Consider the following 25,967-nt stretch of genomic DNA (forward strand, 5'->3'; position numbering starts at 1 on the left):
ACGTGAACTACCTAGACTCTCCTCGCCTAACCTCACAGTGTAGGAGATAACCTACTGTTTTATAGGTACTAAACTAACTTTTGTGAGTGCTTACAGTAGAACCTTTTGTAAGGGCCAGCACACCCGAGGACTTTCCCCTAGGCCATCTCCTATTTTCCTACTTGTTTTCCTCCTCTACCTCCCATCTTTAGGCTTGAATGTAACTCCCTTCTTACTCCACTAGAGGACAGCAGAACTCATAGCATGTAAAGTTGTTTTACTGCTAGCCAAACTCCTGTAGCCCTGTGATGTAGCCTTCCTCTGTTATCCTTTGCTAGTACCCTTACTGTTTGTAATCTACCTCCCTCTGTCTGATAGGTAAAGTATTTGCCCTATTAGTGACTACTATTAATAAAATTGAACCCCTCTGACATATAGGAAAGGTAGTAACCTTATTAGTGTTTTTTATACATTCACTAGAAAGCTTATTCAACTGTCCATCACTACTTATGTCCTAAAACTACTTCATTAACTTTCTTAACCAGTTACTTTTTCCTGCGTTAGAACTCCTTACTATTACCTCTCTCTCCTATACATCTTTTCTATACACTTACCCCTTTATGTCTTTTAATAAGTAATTATAGAAAGTGATTCTTACCTTTACTTAGCCTATAGAACACAGTCTCACTGTATAACTGATTGTCTGCCAGCCTCTCTCAGCTGTAACCCGCTCCGTTCGCCCTGTGGGCTCACTCCGCTCCCCTACCCTACCCCCATTTCCCACCCACCCCCACTAGTCCTTACCTTATACTTCTCGTACCACACCCCCTCCCTCATCTTACCAATCATATTCATCAACCTATTTACTAAAGTATCCACACCCATCCCAGTTATCAATTACTTCTACAAGCCATTCCTCATTGTTACTTACCACACCTCTTCTTCCTTCAGCCACTAACAATTTGTCCTCTCCACTCCTACTCTTCTCATTCATTACCTCCTTGCTTTATACATCTCTACACAACTCCTAAAACTTTTTATACATAATCTCTAAAGATGCCTTTAACAGTAAAAACCAACATTACCAAATCCATACTCATAACCATATTATCAACTGCCCTGACCTATACCTATATCCTCACCTCCTTTGAAGAACAATACTACTACCATTTTAACTACTCTCCTAAACAGACAGCAGTACACATGTCTATACTACCTATTAGTCAAATAAAAGTACAGTTTTGTACCTACCATAAATGTAGATGTTCGAGGATTCCCTTGCTGCAGTCCTGACAATTGGGTATAGTCCGCGTCCCAGTCGGCCCGAATACCAGAGTATAAGGCTGACGCCGGTCATGGCGCCTTAGACTGACGTCAGTACGTCAGGGTACTAATGCGCATGACCGGCGTCATTTCCTCAGTCTTTTCTTGCCCCAGATGTCAGAAGACCCAAAAAGACAAGTCCCAAAACAACCTGCACCAAAAAACATGTACAAAATATACAGTAATATATACAAAAAATATAAGCATGTAAACTCACCTACACAACCACCCGGAAACACAGAGGGGAAGGAGGGAGGGTAAATTGGACTGCAGCAAGGGAATCCTCGAACATCTACATTTATGGTAGGTACAAAACTGTACTATGTTCTTCGTCTTCCCTTGCTGCAGTCCTGACAATTGGGTAGAATCCCAAAGCAGAGGTAAGGGAGGCTGGCAAATTATAAAGTAGCAGGAGCTGACAACATGCCTTGTAAAACAGCTGTGGCAAAACCAGCTCTAGCCTTAGAGTATATAGGCAGGTGATAATGCCTAGAGAAAGTATGCACTGAACTCCAAGTAGCTGCTTCCAGAATATCCTTAGTTGCCACCCCCCTTAGAAATGCTGTTGAAGTGGCAGTAGCCCTGGTGGAATGAGGCCTAATCCCAGCTGGAACCTCTTTGCCATGATGGGAATAACAAAATGCAATGCAAAAGCCAATCCACCTAGAAATAGTTTGTTTTGACACAGGCTTGCCCTGTGAACTTAAAGCAAAAGAAACAAGTAACTGCTGAGACTGCCTAAAATCTTTAGTCCTGCTCAAATAATAACGCAATTGCCTGTGTACATCTAAAGTGTGCAAAATCTTTTCCCCTTTATTTTGAGGATCTGCAAAAACGTAGGCAAATGAATAGTTTGGTTTAAAGCCACACTAGAAACCACCTTAGGCATAAAGGAAGGATTAGTACGTAATGATACCCTGTCCTTATGGAAAATCAAAAGGGCTCTACTGCCATAAGGGCCTGCAACTCAGACACCCTTCTTGCAGAAGTAATAGCCAACAGAAAAGCAGTCTTCCATGACAAATATTTCAATTCAGCAGTAGCTGCAGGCTCAAAAGGTTGTAGAGTAAGTTTTTCCAACACAAAATTGAGATCCCAAGCAGGAGTAGGAGCTCTACGTGGGGGTCTTATATTCTTTGCCCCTCTAAGAAACTGCTTGAACAAAGGATGCGAAAACAAAGGTGGGTCACAATCATAGTGAGCTGAAATTGCTGCAGCATGAATCTTTATGGAAGAGAAAGACAAACCTTTGTCCAATAACTCAGTAAGATATTGAAGAGCCACACTCAAATTAGGCTCTGAAATCTCCAAATTCTTTGCTGTACACCAAAATAAAAATCTCTTCCATTTTTCTGCGTACACTCTCCTAGTACTAGGCCTTCTAGCTTCCATAATCACATTTAAAACTTGTTGAGGAAGCTGAGACCTACCATGTTTCAACACAGAATATGCCAAGCTGTGAGATGAAGAGATTGAAGCTTGACATTGAGCAGATGACCGTCCTTCTGAGATAACAGATGAGGAATCAGAGGTAAATGCCATGGAGGCTTCTTTACAAGACTCCTTAGAAGTGGGTACCAGTGTTGCCGAGGCCAATCTGGAGCTATCAAAATCATCCTTGGCCTGTCCTGTCTGACCTTTAGTAATACCTTTGGAAGAAGAGGTAGAGGTGGAAAGGCATAGACATGAAGGTTTTTCCAACTGAAAGTCAGAGCATCCACTTTCCAAGCTGTGTGATGAAACCCCTTTGTGCAATACTTTGGCAGCTGGTGGTTTAGTGGAGAAGCGAACAGATCTATGTCTGGAGTTCCCCATGACACTGTCAATTTCTGAAATACATGAAGATCCAGTTTCCACTCGTGGGGATCCATGATTTGTCTGCTTAATACATCTGCTAGGGAGTTCTGTGCTCCTGGCAGAAACCTTGCCTGAAGAGTCAGTTGCAGGCTTAACGCAGTCTCCCATAAAATCATTGCTTGCCTGCATAGAGGATAAGAATGTGTTCCCCCTTGCTTGTTGATGTACCACATGACAGTTGTGTTGTCTGTCAGAATCAACACCTGCCCTGGAAGAAGTAACTCCTTGAACGCCATCAATGCAAACTGGACTGCTAACATCTCCTTCATGTTGATATGTAGATGCTGTAGTCTGGCAGGCCACTTGTCTTGTATCCACTTTCCATTTAGATGAGCTCCCAAGCAGTGTCCGAGGCATCTGTCGTTAAAATCTGACTCGCCTCTGGCCGGGTCACAGAGAGTCCCTTGTTTAGGTGACATTCCTGAGCCCACCACAAGAATTCCTTTTGAAGGCAAGGTATTATTTGAATGACAGTGTCCAAATCTTGGCAGTGCTGTGTCCATACATTTTTGAGATACCATTGCAGCTTCCTCATATGCAGTTTGGCATTGGGAAGCACCAGAATACAAGATGCCATGAACCCTAATGCTTGAAGGACTGTCCTTGCAGTCAGCACGGACTGATGAGATAGTTGATGGAAGTAAAGTGACAGACTCTTTTGTTTGTCCGGGGTTAAAAAGGCCATCTGGGCTGCTGTATTCAGTCTCACACCCAGAAAGCACATGTCTTGAGAGGGTACTAGACTGGACTTTATTTCGTTCACAGAATACCCTAGGCATCTTAGCACTGCTATGACATATTCCAGATGCTGTAGAAGGTGTTCCTTTTCTTGAGCCAGAATCAGGCAGTCGCCCAAGTAAGGATAAATTTGAATGCCTTGAAGCCTGAAGTAAGCTATCACTGGAGCCAGAACCTTTGTGAATACTCTGGGCGCAGTAGATAAGCCAAAGGGCAATGCAGAGAACTGATAATGAAAATCTCCAGTTCGAAACCGCAGATACTTTCTGCAAGTTAGCCTTATGGGCACATGAAGGTAAGCTTCCTTGAGATCCAAAGTTACCATCCAGTGATCCTTGCCCAGCAGAGGTAACAGTTGCTGTAACGTCAACATCTTGAACTTGGGAATGTCCAGATAAGTGTTGAGGATAGATAAATCCAAAATTGGTCTCCACGTGTTCCCCTTCTTTGGCACTAGGAACAGGCGAGAATAAAATCCAAGCCCCTTTCTGACACAGGGACTGGCTGAATAGCCCCTATCTGGAGTAACTGAGAAACTTGCTTGTGAGCCTCTTTTCTTTGTGGAGGAGGAACATCTGGCATGCCTTTGAAAGGGGCATTGTGTGGAAATAAAATCTGTACCCGTGATGAATGATATCCAGCACCCATCTGTCTTGAGTGATTAAATCCCAATTTTCTTTGAAAAGAGACAATCTTCCTCCCAAAGGAGCTGCCAGACGAGAATCCACTGGCAGCTGAAAAGGCAGGTCATTGGTTCTGCTTACGAAAGGACTGACCCCTGCCCTCACCAGAAGTCTGAGCAGGTGAACTGTCTGATCTAGGCCTAAACGAACCTTGAGCCCTGCCCCTACCACGTCTAGATCTACCCCTAGACTGGGAACCATAAGCAGGATATGTCCACCCCTTAGCAGGCCAATTTCTACTAAATTTCGGAGGCTGCACCTGCAAAAAATCTTTAACAGTCTGCATAGACTTAGCTTTGTCCTCCATTTTCTTTAAAACTGCTTCCACAGGTGGTCCAAACAACACATCAGACTGTAAAGGAGCATCCAAAATCCTGGTCTTAACATGCTCAGCTAAATTCTGATCCTTCAACCATGCATGTCTGCGAAGAACAGAACTAGTAGCAGCCACCCTCGAGGAGGCCTGAACAGCATCAAAACCACACTGCAAAGAATGCTTACCCACTTGTTCAGACACATGAACCAAATCCAGCAATTCTTTACACTCAATACCTTCCGCCAAAGCATCCACCTTAGATTTCAATTGTGAAAGGAGATAATTCTGATATTTCAACATATGAAATTGACAATTCAACGCCCTTATGGCTAGAGTGGAAGAAGTATATACTTTCTTACCCCACCTATCCAAAGCCCTTGCCTCTTTATCAGAGGGTACAGGATTTTTAACCACAGAAGCTTTAACACCTTTAGGCCCCTGAGAAACAGTTTCTGGGTCCGCCCTTGGACTCTTAAACAAATACTTATGAGCTTCGGGCACCCTATAATACCTATCAGGCTTAACAGGAGCAGGAGGCAAGGAATCAGGGTTCAGAGAAGCCTCTGCAAAAACATCCTCCACCACATTCAACACAGGAGGAATAGCTAAGGGCCTATGCTGGGGCAAAACAAGAATTCCCTAAGCCTTTTTCTGGAGTCAGAGTAATCTTGGCCTTCCCATTTAAAGTGCTCCCTCATGGAGTGAAGAGTCTCTGAAAATGAAAAATCCTCAGGAGGAGAAGCTGAAGGAGTGGAATCATCCACATCAGAATCAGAATAAGTAGGAAACTCTTGCAAGTCTTCCCCAGAAGACTCTGAAGCCTGTGAACACTGTTCAAAACTATCAAACTCCTGTTCCACCCTAGGCCTCTTATCAGGTGGGGGCATAGAACCTCTAATCAGAGTAATCAAATCTTCTGCCATTTTAAGCATATGTTTCTTAGGCACAGAGCCCGAAATGCTAGGAGAAGCCCTATGCGGTATCTGCTTCCCACAAGAAATACAGTTATTCACTTTTTCTGACATCCGGTTAAATACTGAGGCAAGAAAAAACCAAAATGTTCCCCAACGGGGTTACTTAGCCAACTCTGTACTCGGTCTGAAACTCCGGTTTCGGAAAATCTCAGAACGCCAACCTGCACTCGCAAAATTGCTTCTGCATCGGACCATGCGGCAAAAAAGACTGAGGAAATGACGCCGGTCATGCGCATTAGTACCCTGACGTACTGACGTCAGTCTAAGGCGCCATGACCGGCGTCAGCCTTATACTCTGGTATTCGGGCCGACTGGGACGCGGACTATACCCAATTGTCAGGACTGCAGCAAGGGAAGACGAAGAACATCATCAACTCAACTCCCAGCTATCTACTTCCTAAATACCATAGACTCTCCCACATTAAATACAATATACCCACAGTAAAGAAAGTGAAATATCTAAACAACTTTATTAATAACTCTGCATTAAGACTCATTAAACCCTCCTTAAAAGATGGTGACATCCACCCTAACCCTGGCCCTACCAGTCCACCTACCCTAATAATCCAGCCCATACTCCCCAACTCTTTCCTAATAGGACATCTGAATATCCGCAGCCTTTATAACAAAGTAACCCATCTCCATGCCCTTTTAGATACCCATAGCTTTGACATCCTCTGTCTGACATAAACATGGTTAAAACCTGAGACCAAAGATAATTAAATCATTCCCCAAGGGTATAATGTACTGAGACAAGACCATATAAAAAGTAAGGGTGGGGGAGTAGCAGTCTTATTCAAAGACTCTTTACCTTTCTCCCCACCTCAAGATAGCAAGGCAGAAGTACTTATCACCAGATTTCAAATTAACAAAAACAAATCTCTATATATCATCTGCATCTACCTACCACCCGGTAATAACATTAGTACTATAGAGTATATTCTAAGCTAGGTGTCCTCAACTTACCCCCAAGAAACTATTATACTTGGGGATTTTAATACTGATTGGAAAACTGTCAATGCTGATAATCCTTCCTCCCATATCAACCTTCATGGCTTCAGTCAAACTATCACCTCTACAACCAGAATCAATAAACCAAACAAAAAAGAGAGCACCCTAGACTGGATACTCATTAATACACATAAACAAACTTACAGTGTAGGAACTCTACCTGACGATATTAGTGATCATACTTTAACCTACATCCTTAGGCAAAAAAATGACATCTCAATTCCCCCCATATACAGAATCATACGCACCAACAAACACTTTAACCCAGTATCATTCCAAAATTAACTGAGTGCCTGTGACTGGGACCCCTTAAAAACTGTACCACTTGAAGAGGCTGTCAATTATCTAAACTCTAAATTCGTATCTATCCTTGACAGGCATGCACCCAAAAGGTCCATCAGAATGAAGGCCAAACCAGCCCCCTGGCTTTCCAAAGAAACCAGACAAAAAATCTTACTTAGGAATAAATCCTGGGCTAAGTGGAGAGCTAACAAAAGTATTTCTGATCAACAAATTTTTAAGCAACTAAGAAATAGTACAAAAAAGGCAATACTCTTAGATAAAAAGAACTACTACTGTAAACTACAGCAAAATCACCAAAACAACACCCAGAAGTTCTGGTCTAGTATAAATAAACTCCTTTCCCCAGGGCACTCTCGTACACCTACTCCACTTCAGGCAGACGCAGATACCCCCCATCAAACTGCCAATGCTTTCAACTCCTTCTTTACAGAAACCATACAAGCACTAGCAAGTCAGCTTACTCCAGACAACTCAAGCCTTCCCACCTCCATACCCAGCACTCTACCAGCATTCTATATGCAACCTATCTCTACCACTCTCATCTACAAACTTATTCAAAAACTGAAGCCTTGTACTCCTTCTGCCGACCAGCTACCTTCTGAATACCTCCAAAAAGCAGCCAAAGTAATTTCATATCCCATATCCATCCTCATAAACAGAACCATTAAGGAAGGAATCATTCCAGACATCTGGAAAATCTCCCATATTATCCCCCTTCACAAAGGTGGTAACTCAAATGATTACTCTAACTACCGGCCAATAGCTCTTTTATCTCCCTTAGCAAAAATCATGGAAAAATGCGTTCACCAACAACTTTTAAACCATTTAACTCAAAATAACATAATAGCTAAGTGCCAACATGGCTTTAGGCCATCACATAGCACTACTACTGCCCTGTTATCCTTTACAGATATTATAAATAGAAATTGAAATAACAACAACCTCTCATCTGCACTCTTTATTGACCTCTCAAAAGCTTTTGACATGGTTATCCATACCCTTCTTATCAACATTCTTGAATCCTTTTCCCTTGACTCTCTGGCTATTAAATGGTTCATGTCCTAACTAACCAATAGACAACAAGCAGTTCTATGGGAAAATAATATATCATCCCTTCTACCAGTCACCCTCGGAGTCCCTCAAGGCTCTATTCTAGGCCCACTCCTATTTTCTCTTTTTATCAATGACCTCCATGTAGCAATCCCACAAGTCACCTGCATTCAATATGCAGATGATTCAACATTAATATGCTCAGCAAGCTCCCCATCTGAACTACATTCTCTGACTCAGAATGTATTCAACACAGTTGAAACATGGTTCACAAAATGTTGCCTCCTTCTCAATGCTAAAAAAACCAAGCTCCTTCTCTTTACACCCACTAGTAAGTCCCCCCCTATACATTTCTCTGTCATTTCAAATAATCGCACAACCATATACCCTGACTCTACCACCAAGCTGTTAGGTATTACTATTGACAATAACCTTACGTTTGATATCCACATAAATAATACCATAAAAACTGTCAACAGAAAAATAGGCTCCTTATACTAAATCAAAACCTTCCTAACACCAAAAGCAAGAACCAAGATTGCACACTCCCATTTAATTTCAACTCTTCTATATGCATGTCCCATATACACTAACCTCAAAAAAAATAACCTTGTCAAACTAGCTCATGCCTACAACATCGCCAGATTTGCCACTGGCAATCCTTTTAGAACTCACCACTGTTTAAATCTAATGCAGCTAGGCTGGCTTGAATTTCAAAACCATCTGAAAATCTCCCAACTAACCATTGCCACAAGATATTTTATCAACCTAACAGCACTCCTATACTTTCTAATCTCATAATCCCCTATAAAAATCTAAACTCCCTACGCTCTTCTAGCAAACTTTTAGCTAGCATAACCAAGACTAACAACACAGCTGGTGATTCCCTGTTTTCTAACACAGTGGGAAAAAAATGGAAACTACTCCCCAACGAACTAACCTCACTTTCTTCCTTGCCTCTCTTTAAACAAAACCTCAAAAGACACCTTAAAACAACCTGGTTATGCCCCTGCAGTAACCCTGACTAGCCTTCTGGTTTTTGCTAATATTATTTCCACCTCCTACTATGTATTCCCAACTCTAATGCATACTTCTGATGCAGAACAGGAACTGGTGAACACAATAGAACACACTGGTGGAATCTATCCTGTTGATTATCACAAAACATTCTTATTTTCAGATTTTTATCATACCCTTTGTTGCTTTTATATCGTGTAAATAATTTAACACACACATTTGTCACTTTTATATTAGTGTAAATACCTTCTTTCATCTCCATTTTTTATTCACTGTTTCTTGTATTTTTTATTGAACTACTTTCATTTACTATGTATCAACTATAATTTGTATCTTTTGCATTGTATTTCAAATTTCTAATTCAATTTTTACTACTGGAGCTTTTCTCCCCGGGCCTCTACTGAAAATGGAAATATATCCAGTTAGACTAGCCCGGTTAACAAATGTAAAATAAAATAAAAATAAATAATAAAATAAAATTAAGTAGTTACAAAACACAACACCTGACCAATTAATCAATTGTTACTTAAAAAGACATACTTTAAAAATGTAAACACAGTGCAATCCTTCAATGAAACCCCCCCCCTTTTTTATTATAAAAATGTTCACAGTTAAATCTAAACCAAATAAGACCTAAGCTTTAAAACACAACTTATACTACAATAATCATTTAACCCTGGACAAATGTGTGCTTGTAACTTAATTTGCTACAGTAATTCTTTTAACTCCAGGATATCTTTCCACGGCCTAACCCGAGGGTTTGGGCATATTGCAAAAACTAAAAAATTGTGATCAGAAAACTGTTCTATATGTTTTGCCAGAGCATTAGTTTTTTTTGTGTTGTCTAATGTCCAAGGAGTGTTCATACATGCGGTGTTTTCCCCACATAACATTTGGGGCACACACTACACTGAGCCATATAAACAATGCCTTTAGAGTTGCAATTACAATGAAAATTGGGTGTAATCATCTGGTGGTTAACCATTAAACTATCACCTTGCAACATGTGTGGGTGTTGTGGACAAGAGCCACATTTATAAGTGCCATGTTTCCTAAAGCTCAGTGGTAGGGAAATGTTGTTGCCAGTCTCAAGAAAATTCTTAATAGACTTACCTTTTCTAAATACAAATGTAGGTTCTGTCCCAGCATGTTCCAGAATCCCATCAAAACATTTAAAAAGGTTCCAATTCTTTTTCAAAATGTTTGAAATGTCCAAATAGTCATTAGAAAAGGTGGTAACAAAAGCCTTATGAAAATTGGACTTACATTCAGTCCCTTCATTGCACCCCAAGCCAAAACTTTCACTATTTTCTCTTAAAATGGGTCTATAAAACATATTCTCCCTCTTAGTATGTACCTCACTGTGTTTAAATTTTTAAAGTATGTCTTTTTAAGTAACAAATGATTAATTGGTCAGGTGGTGTGTTTTGTAACTACTTAAGTTACCTTTCTGTATGTTTGAGTAGATTCTGATGAAGTCTTTAGCTATAAGCTGACGAAAGTGCTTAATCTACTGGTGAATAAAAGGAAGAATTTTATTTTGGTGTGGACCTGCTGTGTACACTTGGAATGTTTCATTTTTATCCTCCACAACATCTAGGACAGGGGGGGTGGCCAAGGGTCTGTGCTGTGGAAGATCTAAGAATTCCCTGAGTCTCTTTTTAGACTGAGGGTAGTCCTGACTCTCCCACTGGAAATGCTCCCTTAAGGTATAAAGGGTTTCCCCAAAGGAAAAATCCTCTGGGGGAGAGGCTGACGGGATGGAATCCTCAGCATCAGAATCCTCATAAGTAGAGAAGGGTTGCATGTTTTCATATTCAGCTGCATCAGACTTACACTCTTGTTCAGACAAAACTACAGGGGACAGATCTCTTTTCCTTCTGGAGGGGGTAGCTTGGATTCCCCTGATCAGCATGACAAGGTCTTCCACCATTTTAAGCATTTGAAACTGACGCAAGGAAGCAGGTGCCTGAGATTGGGTCGTCGGTTTCTTGGGTGTGGTTCGTACCCTGGGCCTAAGAAACTCAGTTGTTTTTGAAAGAACGGTAGTTGCGTTGGTTTGTATCGAGAATCGGTAGTGCGAAGGACTTCCTCCGCCTGCTCAGCAGCTCCGGACCCATTCAAGGTTGAGACAACCACAAGATCCTTAGTCGAAGAAGAGTTTTGCGGCATATTGGACTCCAAAAGGGTCTCGGTAGCGGCCTGCGAATCCACAGAAACGGGCATCAGGGGCTGTGAAAGTGCCTCACTGAGGACTGGAGAACTGACGACTAGCTTAATGGAAGCGTCGGCAGTAGGTTTGGACCTGTGTGGTCTGTCTCTGTCTTTATCTTTACGTTTTTTTTCAGAAGATTTGCTGTTGGATGGTTTACTGAAGCCATATCGGAATTCGAGGACTGTAAGCGAAAATACAATAAGGGCCAGACAATGGATAGTTCTGGCATTGAGCAAAGCACAGAAGGGACAGCAGGCGACGTCGTGGTCTGGGCCTAAACAAGTAATGCAGTAAGAATGGAAGTCTCAGCGTGGTATTTGCTTTCCACAGGCGAGACAATTATTAACTTTTTCTGACATCGGTTAGTGCAAAAAAAAAAAGGATCCCCAATGGAGTACTTAGCTTTAGAAGGCTTCAACTTCAATTCGGTAGACGAAACTCAGGTAGAAGCCGACCGGCACTCGTGCAAACTACTTCTGCTTTGGACTCCATGGCAAGAAAGGCTGATGTAATGCTGTTGGCTTCCTTACTTTATACTACTGACGACCTGATGTCAGTCCTGAAGCGACAGCAACCGATACAGAAATACTAAGCTTCTGGTATTCGGGTCGGGCGAAGGTTACCCTGGCAGGGATAACCCAAATGTGATGACTGCAACAGTGAAACACGAAGAACATCTGTGGTTCCATCTATTTGGAGGAATGCCTGGTGCTGTAAAGGCTATCTCACAAACTCTAGGTGACTGCCTTGGGGTTGCTAAAATTCTACAAGTTGAAGCTAAAATTCCCAACCTGAATTCAAGATCATCTAAACAATGTTTGTCTTCCATTCAGAACTTTGACAAGTGGGATTCACTATGCTGGCATAACAAGGGATGTACCAAACATGTAGCTTCAAGAGGTGTCCCAAAATGTTTCTCTTCTGTAAGGCCCATTACAAACTCTTTTAGTCAATAACTTTTTTTTTTTTTTTTTTGCGGTAATGCATGCAGAAGGGACATGTGTATGTTTTAGGCTTGTTTTGTGTGCGCAACTTATTCTGCTCTTACTGTTTCATACATTTTAAGTTGCTTGTGAAACAGGCAGACAAATCTGAGTGACCACAGCAAACATCAATTTAAGATATGAGACTGAGAAACTTAAAGGTAAATTAAAAATAAAAAGTGTGTGTGTGTGTGTTTGTATGTAAATATATATATATATATATATATATACAAATACATACATACACACACACACACACCTCTGTATGTAAATATAGATGTATACATACTCTCACACACACCTACATATGGGTTTATTGAAATTCATCTACCCTGTCATTGGTTTACTTCTGTTCGACAAAATTTACTCAGCTAAACAGATGGTCAGCAGATGAGCAAGGCTGAACAAATCTTAGGGTATGAAACTATGCCCTTTCCCTGACACTGTGCAATGTTGGAGTTAGTAAGTAAAATGAGCAAGGAGGTGGGTGGAGCTTGCCCGTCTGCAAAAAAAAAATTATGTTTTATTGTATTTCTTTTGTTGACGTTTTGTCAGTCAGTGCATGTGCAGAAGCATATTGATATTTGCTAAGTCAACGTTTTGCGATGGACTCTGTAAACATTGATATTTGGGTGTTTCTTTCAATGTCAGTACACATCTCCCTCTCCCTCTCTCAATTTTATATATATATATATATATATATATATATAAATATATATATATACATATATATATATATATAAATATATATATATACATACATATATATATATATATATATATATATATATATATATATATAAATATATATATATATATACACACACACACACACACACACACACACACACACACACATATATAAATTCTCAGATGCTGGATATATAAACACATGTGGAGACCTACAGAGAAACTTGCGTAACAGAGACATGGCATGCATTTTCCGGTCTTAATGACCCAAAAAGTAAGTGAGAGCTCTGCAAGTTGACATTTCAGTTTATAGCCTTGAGCAAGGGATAGCACGACTAGAGGCCTCAAGGAAGATTAGAAATATGCACTCTGTTCCACAAGAAGAGGACTATGGTCTACTTTCTTCAAGCAGTGACAAGAGGTAGAAAGGTGGAAGTGCCCCTGGACGTGCCATTTAGTGAAGAAGCCCTGATATTAGTAAATAACCAATGAAGCAAGCCAGGTGACTTTTCAAGGGAAAAATGGTAACCTCTCATCCACAGTACTTCTAAGATATTCGGGCATTGCTAATACTTAAGTGCATCATTTCCTCCAATGCTACACACCATCAATAGATGTTGCAAATTTCTCATTTCAGAAGCTACAATCCTGTATGTGGAAACCTTCTGTTAGATGGAGAGAGGGTTGCAGAAGTATATGGACTATATTAGAAAGGATTTAGAAAAATACTAGAAATTAAAAAAGGAAATCTGCACGTGAAGCTAAAATTAGAAATTATTAAGCATTAATTTATTAATTCATTCATTTATTAAGTACTACATGATGCAAGACAATCATTATCAGGTTTTCTCTGCATACTCTTATACCTCTATTAAAATCCTGACCATTAGAAACCCTTAAAAGCATTTTAGCATATCCTCTCTCATTTTCCCATCTCTGATTCACAGCGTATGTGAGTTCCTAATTACACGATGTGATAAAGCATCAGTGACATGCACAAACCACAAGTAATGTAAACAAAGCAGTGAGAATACGTACTTGGGTTCTCTGGTGTCTGGCAGTTCCCTATGGTTACCTATGCGATTACTGATGAGTAGATTAAAGGCATGTTTTCGATATCCAAAATCCCGTACCTCTTCATCTTGCTTGCTAAAAATCATACCTATATTAAAACAAAAATACTTGTATAAGTCTTTTTACAGTTTGCTTACCCATCTGCAAATAAACAAATTAATGACATAACGTGCACATTTTTCAATATTTTGGAAAATGTATTCTGTCCCCCAATATTAGCATTTCTTATTCAATATTCCTAAGTCAGCATATGTACATGAAAGACATGTTGTCTCTCTATTTTTACTGTAAATTCCAGCAACCGGATGAAATGGGTTTATTTGGGATCAGCTTATTACCCTAGTAAACAGAAATAAATACACAATAAAAAGTACCATTAATTATATATTCACATTTTCTACACACACACACACACACACACACACACACACACACACACACACACACACACACACATATATATATATATATATCTACACACACACACACACGTATATATCATCTTGTAATTACAGATCATTTAAGTTCAGCTTGCACCTATAAATATCACAGAGGAAACTTTTTCCAAGTACAAAAAGCTTATCATAGTTTCTCCTTTGTCTAGTAGGCACAATCACTCAAGTTCCCAATGTCAGCCTGTCACCCAACATGACGATCTTACGTAAACTGAAGTTTATAACATCATACTTTGTTACTCCAGCCACTTACAGATCTGGACATTCATAAAACTTTCTCCTGCATAAGCACTCACTGAATCTGCCCACAATGAAGCAGGCTCATAGTAAGACAAGGGGCAGTACTCAGTCGTCTGTGCAAATGCGGTAGGAGTGTCCATGATACTTGTGAGTAAGGGTAGCTATAGTGCGATTAACTGAGACAGTTTAATGCTAATGTGAAATACCTTACGTATAATGAGATGTAAATGAGATATTTTGTAAAAAGACATGTTAATGAAGTGTTCTTGTGATTCATAGTTAAATATCAGCACCATACGCACATCTGTTGTTAAAAGCAGTGTTGTTTGTCTTGCACCTGGTCAGAAAAAGACATCTTAATGTTATGGAACATTCTAAGACACTTCCAAGTTTTTTTTGGATATAAAATTAATGAAGATAAAACAAAAGCTGCAGCTGTAAACTATGTACTCACACATGAATTGGTTCAGCACTACCCATACTTATGGGAACGTGATAAAAAGAAGTATTTAGGAGTATGGGTTAAAAAGCATTCTGTTATGGCAGCTAAGGATAGGTGGAAAGACACTAAAGAAAAGATAAAAAAAAATGAGAAACTATAATCTCGTGCCTATGGATATGGATAGCAAGATAGCAGTAGAAAAATGTTTTTATACACAAGTCAGGGAGAAGTTATGGTAGTAATTAATAAAGAGTTGAAGTATTTTTATCTGGTAAGAGAAAAGGGCAAGAATCAAGTGGGATAAGTTGATCCTTCCAATACAATAAGGTGGTTTAGGGTTACCTGACTTGAAGAGATATTTTAGAGCTACACAGTTAAGACTATTATACATTATACAAGCAGAAAGTTACATCTCAAAGTGGAAAGGGATGATGATGAAGCAGGGGAAAATTCAAGAAATAAGGAGAGAGAGTGGGGGCATTTTGGATGCAGATCCTTAAGGAGAATAACAACAGTCATACAGAATATTATACTTAGAAAGTAGCAGAACGTATATTAAGAACTAAGCCAACTTAGGAATGGGCAAAGGAGATTCTGCCAATAGGGATGACTGCAATTAGGATTTCAGAGAATAGGCAGGAGGGGGCTGAAATTTACTGGAGGAAGATGACAAAGGAACCAAAGAACTAGGAACAAATAATTAGAAGTGGAAAGGTATAGGAATGGGAACAGGCCAAGAAGACATTTGGAGTACAGGCGACTGCCTTCCCTAAAATGGCTTTATCTCAGAGTACAGACAAAGAGAAGGGGTAGAGGAATTTTAAGTGAAATACCTGCTCTGGTAGAGTTTTTAGTTGAATCTAGAATATAAACTGTTGTTAAAAAAAGGGATAATTAGTAGGGCATATAAAATACTGCATTATAACTACAGGAATAAATCAGAGGAGGTCTGAAAAGATTCGAAAGAAAGATCAGGTAAGTGATTCACAAAGAAACAACTGGAAACACATGTACGCCTCCCAATAGAATATTCAGGATTTTTACTTAGAAGTAATTAGAGATACCTTTTTTTTTTTTTACTCCAAACAGACTAAAAATAATTTTACTCGGATAGATGGCAAATGCTGGAGGTGTGATTGGGAAGAAAGAGGAATGTGGGAACATATGGTTTCAAAGTGCAATGAGTTGGCAGACTTTAAAAATTCCCTACATAGTATGTCAGAAATACTGGGCGAACAAAAGTATGTAACCAAGGAAATTATTTTTATGAGCTAGGATACAGGATCTGAATTACCTAAGTATATTAAATCCGCGGTAGTGGTGCTGTGGTAGTGTTGTCGCCTCACAGTAATACGCTGTCCGGTTTGACAATCAGCTAGAGCATCTTCTGCGTGGAGACGTGTGAATGGGCGTTCCTTCGTTGAAGGTTGTACGTCAGGGCTGGCAACTCAGTACGTAAAAATCAACTGCCAATCATTAACGGACCGGAGTTCCGCTGTGGCAACCCCTAACCAGGAAAAGCCGAAAGACACAACAACAACAATTAAGGCCTTGTTAAGTTTAATTCTGGTGGCTGCCAAAAAGGCAATTATTAAAAATGGAAATCAAAGACTAAACCAACCATATTTAAAGTAGTGACTACTGTAACAGATATATAAGAACAGCAAGTAGGACCTTTAGGAAAGGGTAGGAGCAAATTACATATGAAAGAAATGGAAACTGTGGGAACAATACATGCATAAAAGTGTTCTGGAGGAGGAATGAGATCTTAAGAAAAGACAGGAACTGAACAATTTATGTAATGTTGGATTGATTATATTCTACAGTAGAACACGTGATGTATAATATTTGTAAATGAGAATTAGTTAATGTGGTTTGTTTACTTTCATATAAAAGTTAATTTGCCTATGTTATAGGTGTTTATTCAATAAAGGTGTTTTTAAAACAACAATCGTTATCAGCATCAGCCCCCTTTTTCCCATTTTTCTACATGGGGTTGGGGTATTGTGTTAACTGTCGCCAACTCTGTTAATTCAGTGCCACACTCCTGCCTTCTTCAACACTCATGTCTGACTGTCACAGATCTTCTTTCACACAATCCATCCACCTCTTTGCTGGACATCCTTGCTTTCCCGTACCTTCTTCCTGTCTGTCCCAAATTTTCCTCACCAGATTGTCTTCTGCTTTTCTGCACGTGTCCAAACCACCGTAATCTGTTCTCTTTGATCTTTTCTGCAACTGGAGCTACTTTGGCTTCTGCTCTCATGTCCTCATTTCTTCGTCTTTCCCACAGTGTCCCTTCTCAGGGAATTCATCTCCATCACCTCTAACTTCTTTAATACAGTAGCTCTGGTCGCACCACTGTCTTGTACACCTTACTTTTCAGCTTCTTTGGCATTCTTCTGTCATAAGACTACACCTGACATTATTTGCTGCCATTACCACCATATTATCTGTGCTTAGTTTCATTCCATGTGCTTTCAGTTTTGCATTCCATTCTCCTATCCTTTGCTGAAGTTCTAGCTCAGAGTCAGTAGGTAATGCCACATTGTCTGCATACAGCAACTTTGTTGATTTGTCCCATCTGACCTGTTTACTAATGTAGTCCATCACCAGTATGAACAGCAGTGGGCTGAGAGCTGAACTCTGGTGTATACCCACTCCCACTGGGAACCCCTCTGTGAGATTGAACACTGTTTGTACTTGATTCATTGAGTCCTTGTACATTGCCTGCACTAATTCTACCAATGTTTCTAGGACTTCAAACCAATGCAGTAATGTCCAGGTCAGCTTTCTTGAGAACTTGTTGTATGCTTTCTTCAAGTCTAGGAACGCCCAGTTGGACTCTTTCCTCATCTCTAGCTTCTTCTCAAGTATCTGTCTCACTGCAAATATTGGGCCAATTGTGCTGCATCCTGATCTAAATCTGAACTGCTCATCTCCCATCTTACATTCTTCTACTGTGCATATCCGTTTATCAATCACCCTCTCCAGAACTTTCATGCAATGTGATAGGAGTTCATTGCCTCTGTACTGCCCACAGTTGTGGATGTCCCTTTTGTTCTTCTATACTGGCATGAGTATGCTTATTCTCCAGTCATCTTGGATACCCTTTTCTCTCCACACTGCTATTAGTATCCTCAGGATCCATTTCTCCCCTATCTCACCCAGCATCTTTATCATATCTGCTGTGACCTCATCTGAGCCTGTTGCTTTTCCTGACTTCAAAAACACAAAGGGCCAAACCAGGAAGCTTTTCCCTGACTTTCTTTTCCTTAGTGCTGTTCTTACTTCTTCTAGGGTGAGCTCCTCTTCTTCTCTCATCATAGGCTGTTTCTGGGGCAGTACAGCTTCTGTGGTGTTTTCTCCAGTCTGAAGCTGCTGGAAATACTCCTTTCACTCCTTCCAGATGGAAGGAGTTTAAAAACAGCAATAATAATATAATTATAACAAAAATAATAATTGTACTGCCTTTTAAAAAGTATGGTAGTACATATTTTACCCTTCCAGTCAGCTAATTAATTTGCCAGCTAACTTGCATATTCCCCAAGTAAACTACTGCTTACTGGCATAAATCCAGGGTCCTTTAATGTGTTTTGTATGCAAATGAGGTCCTTTTACATTATCACCATTAACTGTAGGTATGCAAATGGGGCCCTTTTACATTATCACCATGAATCGGAGTAATATGCAAATGTGTAATACCTATATCCTTGTAATAGCTCTTACCCTAATGGTTATACCTTAAGCATGCCATGCTTTTCCTTTAGGGATGCATGCTTACCAAAATACCTCCATATTTCTGTTGTCGGCCTGAATGACATTACTTGCATAAGGACATAGCACCACTCTTTGCAATTACCTCTACAAACTTAAGAAGGGCAGGATTATGAACAATGCCCTAGAAGTCAGAACTTACTGGGTGAAGGAGAGGTCTCATGTTACAGCTACACACATACTTTTAACAGGAAAATAAATGGAAATCAGACTGAGAATTATATTCTACTTTAACGGATCTGGTACTTCATGACCAAATATTTCAAGTTGTTCTTCTAATTCTTCTTTCGGCTTTTCCCGGTTAGGGATTGCCACAGCGGAACTCCGGTCCACTAATGATTGGCAGTAGATTTTTACAGTGCCGAGGTGCCAGCTTGACGCCCAACCTTCAACGAAGGCATGCCCATTCTACGCATGTCTTTCGAATGCTACTCGACCGTGGGGAAGACATGCAGACTCCACACAGAAGGTGCTCCAGCCGAGAATCGAACGGGAGAACCTCTTGCTGTGAGGCGACAATGCTACCGCTGCACCTCCGCGGCTATATGACCAAATATTTCAAGTAAATTCTCAAACTACCTGTTATGTTTTACATATTAACCACAGTAGTAGTAACAAAGCAAAACTTATAGTATGCTTCTCCATTGACTGCGAATTATTACTGCAAGTAACTGTTTACAGGGATTTATCTAGATTCTGAGAGTCCGGACGATTTATCCTACATAACTTGTTTCTGGACACAATTTTATTTATTTGTTTGCTCACTAAAGTTATGGACTAATCCCAAAGAACGCACTTTGGTCACTGCCTAGCTCAAAGAAAGATGCTACAAAAAGAACAATTTTCTTATGTAGGAAACTTGTTAATATATATATATATATATATATATATATATATATATATATATATATATATACACACACACACACACACACACATACACACACACATTATGTACATATATACACACATGCACACGTCTGTTATGTGTGTGAAAATGACATGCTTACAAAGGAATATGCAGACAGCACAGGTAAAATAAGTTAACAGCACTTAAGCAAAGAAAACAAGGTTTATAGAGATTTTAAAATGGTTACATGCTTTCGCAAGTAAACATGCATATAAAAACATCACTGTGAAAACTATGATACAATACTATAGAAAGTTTGTTAAAAAAAAAGAAAAGAAAAAAAAACAATGCAACAAAAACTGCTCATTATGCAAGAATCAGCAATGTAATGAGTTAATTAGTAAACCTGAAGATATTTAAACTCAGGCAGTTGGTGCATTTCTTCCCCTTGATGACATAGACTTCATTCTCAGAAGTGCATGTTAAAAAAGGTAGATGACTTGGCATATTTTGTATCTTGGACAACCTGGGGATGGTGGTTGTGCCATTCTGGACTGTGTTCTAGTCTGCTCTCTCAGTTTGCTTCTTACAGTAAGGTTCCGTAGATTGTCCAGCTCTTTATAAGGTTGTGTATATTAGACAATAACAAGAATTCATGTAAACACTAACTTCTGATGAGGTCTCCTGTTAATCTCAAAGCTTTGAGTAACTGTAGTGTAAAACCTATGTTGGTGGAATAAAAGGTGTTTTTATCACCTCTGTGTTCCAATGTTCTTCGTCAGCACAGCATTTCTACTTTTCTTCTAACTCAAGGTGAATGCTCAACTATCCTGCACCTACTACACCCCAAAACACTAGAAGTACCAAGGACCTCCTCTTCTTTACCGGAGTAAAAACAGAGGTAATATACTAACACATCAGAGGTTGTTTTAACAAAAGAATCAGTGAAGAGGGTAAAAGAGCTCTCAGCAACCAACATGGCAAGTCATGCTATCTAATTTATTTTCCTAAGGCAAATCACCTTCTAAGTGTGTCTGCAAAACAGTGATTGCAACTGCTAGCACATGCTCAAGTGCTGGACTGTTCTGTAAATGTTACAGGGCTACCTGAGGATCAGCAAATTTTGGGAACATAAGCTTTTGTCTGAGTTGATACTTGAAATAAGCAAAGGTAATGCAACAAATTACAAAAAGGTTAATACTTCAGCACACAGAAACAGCAAATGGAGGAGATGAAAACTTACTGCATGACCTTGGCCATGTCTAATGAGGGCTGGGGAGTGAAAACTATAGCACAAAGAGGACCTAAAACAACTAGCTATTTCATTGTCATATATAAAACAAAAGAAATGTTGTCTTACCAAACCACGGACATAGACACTGCTAAAATCAAGAGGAACTTTGAAATAGCTAATCATCAAACAGTTACAGCTTTACAATAAAGCAGTAGTATAGAAAACTAGAGTCCAAACACATAAATAAATTAAGCATTTTCTGGGCAGAATTCCCAGGATTATAGTCAGCCATGATCAGTCCAAGGCTGGGTCGCCAAGTGTTTTATGGTTTATAAGAATGCAAAAACAAAAGTTGGATACTGCCTTCTAGTTCCCATATTCCTGCTGACAGTTCTTATTAAAGCATTCAGAATGAGGTTTCGTTTTTATTATCTTTGTCCAAGGATGATCCTTTCCCAGCCTTGGATAATCAATTACTCCAATAAAGTTTATATTAGAAAAAAAATCTTTCTTTCCACTATGTTTAAGAAAAAAATATTAATGCATCGACCCAGATGCTACACAAATCTGCACTTTTATAACCCAATTTTTTTCTGAAGTGGTTTAATTATTTTCAGACTGTTCAGAGAACCTTTATCAGCCCATATACTTGCGGATTTTGTACGCTACTATAAAATGTCCTACTTTACTATTTTGAGAACTACACTCAAAAATCAACTGCATTTTGCCTTCAAATTAATGTTATTAACAAAAATAAACAAAATCAACAATACAGCTATTAATACTTTATTTACAAGGATTTTGACAGTTGGATAAAAACAAAGGGTAGTGTTTCCTATTTGTATGCATGCTATTTAGATCAAATGAATACACACAGTAATACATACTTGCTGGACAGACACAGTAAAGTACAGTTGTGTACCTACCATAAATGTAGATGTTCGAGTGTATTCACTGTTGCAGTCATTACTCTTGGGTTATCCTGCTGGCAGGCTACCCTCAGTTGGCCAGAATTCCAAAGTCTAGGTCCGGCATCGGTTGCTGTCGCCTCTTCCCTGACGTCAGTGCGCCAGGGCTATAAAAGATGTAGCCGACGCCATTTTCTTCAGTTTTTCTTGCCCCAGATGTCAGGTGCCCCAAATAGGTAGGCTGAAAAATATACCAATAAGAAATGCATGCACAAAATTAACTTTCATTCATCTACAAGCAAATACACCAAAAAGGTTGTATAGGATAGAGAAGTGCAGATAAGTCCCAGCAAAGATAAGGGGGATGGAGGGTGGGAAACCAGGACTGCAACAGTGAATACACTCGAACATCTACATTTATGGTAGGTACACAACTGTACTATGTTCATCGTGTTTTACTGTTGCAGTCATTACTCTTGGGTAGAATCCCAAAGTTGAGGTTGGCTGGACTAAATAGGATTAGGAGAGGCTATGAGGCCCTGCAGAACTGTAGTGGCGAGGCCTGCTCTGGACTTAGAGTAGAGAGGCAACTGGTAGTGCTTTGTAAAGGTGTGCACTGAACTCCATGTTGCAGCCTCTAAGATATCTTTGGTTGGTACTCCTCTGAGGAAGGCTGCTGAAGTGGCTGCTGCTCTGGTGGAATGAGGCCTAATGCCCTTAGGCACTGATTTGCCATGTTGAAAATAGCAGAAATGGATGCAATGGCCTATCCACTTAGAAATAGTCTGTTTTGAGATCGCCTTTCCTTGTGACCCTGCAGCATATGACACTAAAAGTTGCTCAGTTTTTCTGAAAGCTTTAGTTCTGTCCAAGTAGAAGTGCAACTGCCTGTGTATGTCCAAAGAATGCAGAATCTTCTCACCCTTGCTCTGTGGATTTGGGTAAAAGGTAGGCAAGTGAATGGTTTGGTTGAGGGCCACACTGGACACCACCTTAGGCATAAATGTAGGGTTTGTCCTCAGAGAAACCCTGTCTGGATGAAAAATGATGAAAGGTTCCACAGCCATGAGTGCTTGTAACTCCAAGACTTGCCTTGCAGAGGTTATTGCTAGGAGCAGAGCTGTTTTCCAGGATACGAATTTTATATCTGCTGTTGATGCTGGCTCGAAAGGAGGCAGTGTGAGTTTTTCCAAGGCATAATTGAGGTCCCAGGCCGGAACTGGTGCTCTCCTTGGAGGCCTAATGTTTTTGGCCCCTCTGAGGTACTGCCTTATTAAAGGATGAGAAAAGATAGGTGGTTCCGTATTGTAATGTGCTGAAATGGCAGAGGCATGAATCTTAATTGATGAGAAGGAAAGGCCTTTATTCAGCATCTCAGTTAGGTATTGTAAAATCTGAGGAATATTTGGTACAGACATGTCAATGCCTTGTCCCTGGTTCCAAGCACAGAATCTCTTCCATTTTTCTGCATAAGATTTTCTGGTACTGGACCTCCTGGCCTCCAAGATAACATCCATAACAGCTTTTGAAAGAGGAGTGTTCTGAATGGCTACATTATCCGCCATGCTGCCAGATTTAAGGTCCTGAGTTGGCTGTGCAGGATCTGATTGTTTTGTTGGGTCAGCAAGTGAGATATTTGAGGCAATATCCATGCTGGACCATGAGACAAGCTCTTTAGGATTGGGTACCAGTGCTGGTGTGGCCAGTCTGGTGCAATCAGTATCATTTTTGGCTTCACTTGTCTGACCTTTAGGAGTACTCTGGGAAGGAGAGGCAGTGGGGGAAAACATATACTGTTAGATTTTTCCAGCTGAATGATAGGGCGTCCACTTTCCATGCTTGCTTGTGATAAATCCTTGTGCAAAATCTCTACAATTGACAGTTGTGAGGGGAGGCAAATAGATCTATGTCTGGGCATCCCCATTTCCTTATTATCATGCTGAAGACTTGTGGAGCCAGTTTCCATTCATGGGGATCCATGAGGTTTCTGCTTAGTTCGTCTGCCAGAGTATTTGTTTTTCCTGGCAAGAATTGTGCTTCCAGGTGAACTTAAAAAGCCAATGCTGTGTCCCATAAGGTCACTGCTGGTCTGCAGAGGGGGTAGGAATGTGTACCTCCCTGCTTGTTTATGTACCACATGACTGTAGTGTTGTCTGTCTTTATCAGTAACTGTCCTGGATGAAGCAGGTCCTTGAAAGCTGTCAGGGCATTTTGAACAGCTGGCATCTCTTTTTGATTGATATGAAGATGCATTTGGTTTGCAGGCCATGTGCCCTGAATACATTTTCCTGCCATATGGGCCCTCCAGGCATAATCTGATGCATCCGTTGTCAGTGTCTGTCTGGCTGTGGGTAAACTGAATGGCAGTCCCTTGTTGTGGTGACAGGCTTCTGCCCACCATCTAAACTCCTGTTGTAGGCAGGGAATGAGTGCAATTACTGTCTCCAGGCTGTGGCAATGTTGAGTCCAAACACTTTTCAGATACCACTGTAGTTTCCTCATATGCAGTCTAGCATATGGAATTAGCAGAATGCAGGAAGCCATGAAACCCAAGGCCTGCAGGATTTTCCTTGCAGATAAGTGTTTTTTTGTTGCCAATTTCTTCAAGTTAGTAGTCAGTTGTTTTTGCTTGTCTGGTGTGAGATAAGCCATCTGGGCAGTTGTATTTAAGCTTGCACCCAGGAATATTATCTCTTGAGAGGGCACTAGTTTTGATTTCTTTTCGTTTACTGTGTACCCTAGGCCAATTAGTAATCTTTTTACAAACACCAGATGCTTTATCAGAGTGTTTTTGTTCTCTGCTTGAATTAGGCAGTCGTCCAAGTAGGGATATATTTGAATTCCTTTTTGTCTTGAAAACGCAATTACTGGTGCCAGGCATTTTGTGAAGACCCTGGGCGCAGTAGATAAGCCAAAGGGCAGTGCAGAGAATTGGTAATGCATTGAGCCAGCTATGAATCTGAGGTATCTTCTGCAAGACTGTCCGATTGGGACATGCAGGTATGCCTCTTTTAGGTCCAAAGTTACGAGCCAAGCCCTCTTGCCCAGCATGGGCAGTAGCTGCTGTAGAGTCAACATCTTGAATTTTGGAACTTCCTGAAACTTATTTAGTATAGATAGGTCCAGAATTGGTCTCCAGGTTTTGTCCTTCCTGGGTACTAGGAAAAGTCTGGAGTAAACTCCTTGCCCCTGCTCTTGTTGTGGTACTTGCTGAATGGCCCTCATGTCCCTGACAGCCGTAATTTGCTTTTGTGCCTCTGCCCATTGATTGTGTGGCAGGTCTGGCATGCCCTTTGACCTTGGTACAGTGTGAAAATGGAATCTGTAGCCTTGGGACACTATGTTCAGGACCCATTTGTCTTGGGTAATCATTTGCCAATTTGATGAGTGCTAGTTTTCCCCTTAAGGGGGCTGTCAAAAGAAAACTGCTTGGAACTGGTAGAGGAAAGTCATTAGGACTGTTTCCTGTAAGGTTGTGATTTGTCTTCTCCGCTTTTGGAGGTAGGAGCACCCCATTGTTTAGGCCTGTATGAGCCTTGGGGCTGAGATCTGCCTCTGGGATGCCTGTATTTGCCTCTTTGTGGTCTGTCTGAGACTGGAAAGGACCAACTTTTAGAAGGCCAGTTCCTGCTAAACCTGGGTGGCTGTACCTGTAAGAAATTCTTGACTGTCTGCATGGATTTTGCTTTATCCTCCATTTTTTTCAACACCTCTTCTGCTTTAGTACCAAAAATGTATCATGCTGTAATGGTGCATCTAATAATTTTGCTTTAACATGATCAGGCAGATTCTGTTCCTTTAACCAAGCATGCCTTCTAATAACAGAACCTGTAACAGCGGCCCTGCAA

At 40.3% G+C, this 25,967-nt stretch overlaps 1 protein-coding gene across 3 annotated transcripts in view; it reads right to left on the reverse strand.

Annotated features, from left to right (window-relative positions):
- Positions 1-25,967, reverse strand: part of GALNT11 (polypeptide N-acetylgalactosaminyltransferase 11) — a 1,380,327-nt gene that overhangs the window by 901,047 nt on the left and 453,313 nt on the right. For all 3 annotated transcript variants that reach the window (XM_044066892.1, XM_044066893.1, XM_044066894.1), the window contains exon 3: positions 14,178-14,301. In XM_044066892.1, the coding sequence (XP_043922827.1) occupies positions 14,178-14,301 (124 nt within the window). The remainder of the gene's footprint in view (positions 1-14,177; positions 14,302-25,967) is intronic.

This window comes from Protopterus annectens, chromosome 3.part1, assembly GCF_019279795.1.
Source record: "Protopterus annectens isolate FY-2018-M chromosome 3.part1, PAN1.0, whole genome shotgun sequence".
Lineage (NCBI taxonomy): Eukaryota > Metazoa > Chordata > Ceratodontiformes > Protopteridae > Protopterus > Protopterus annectens.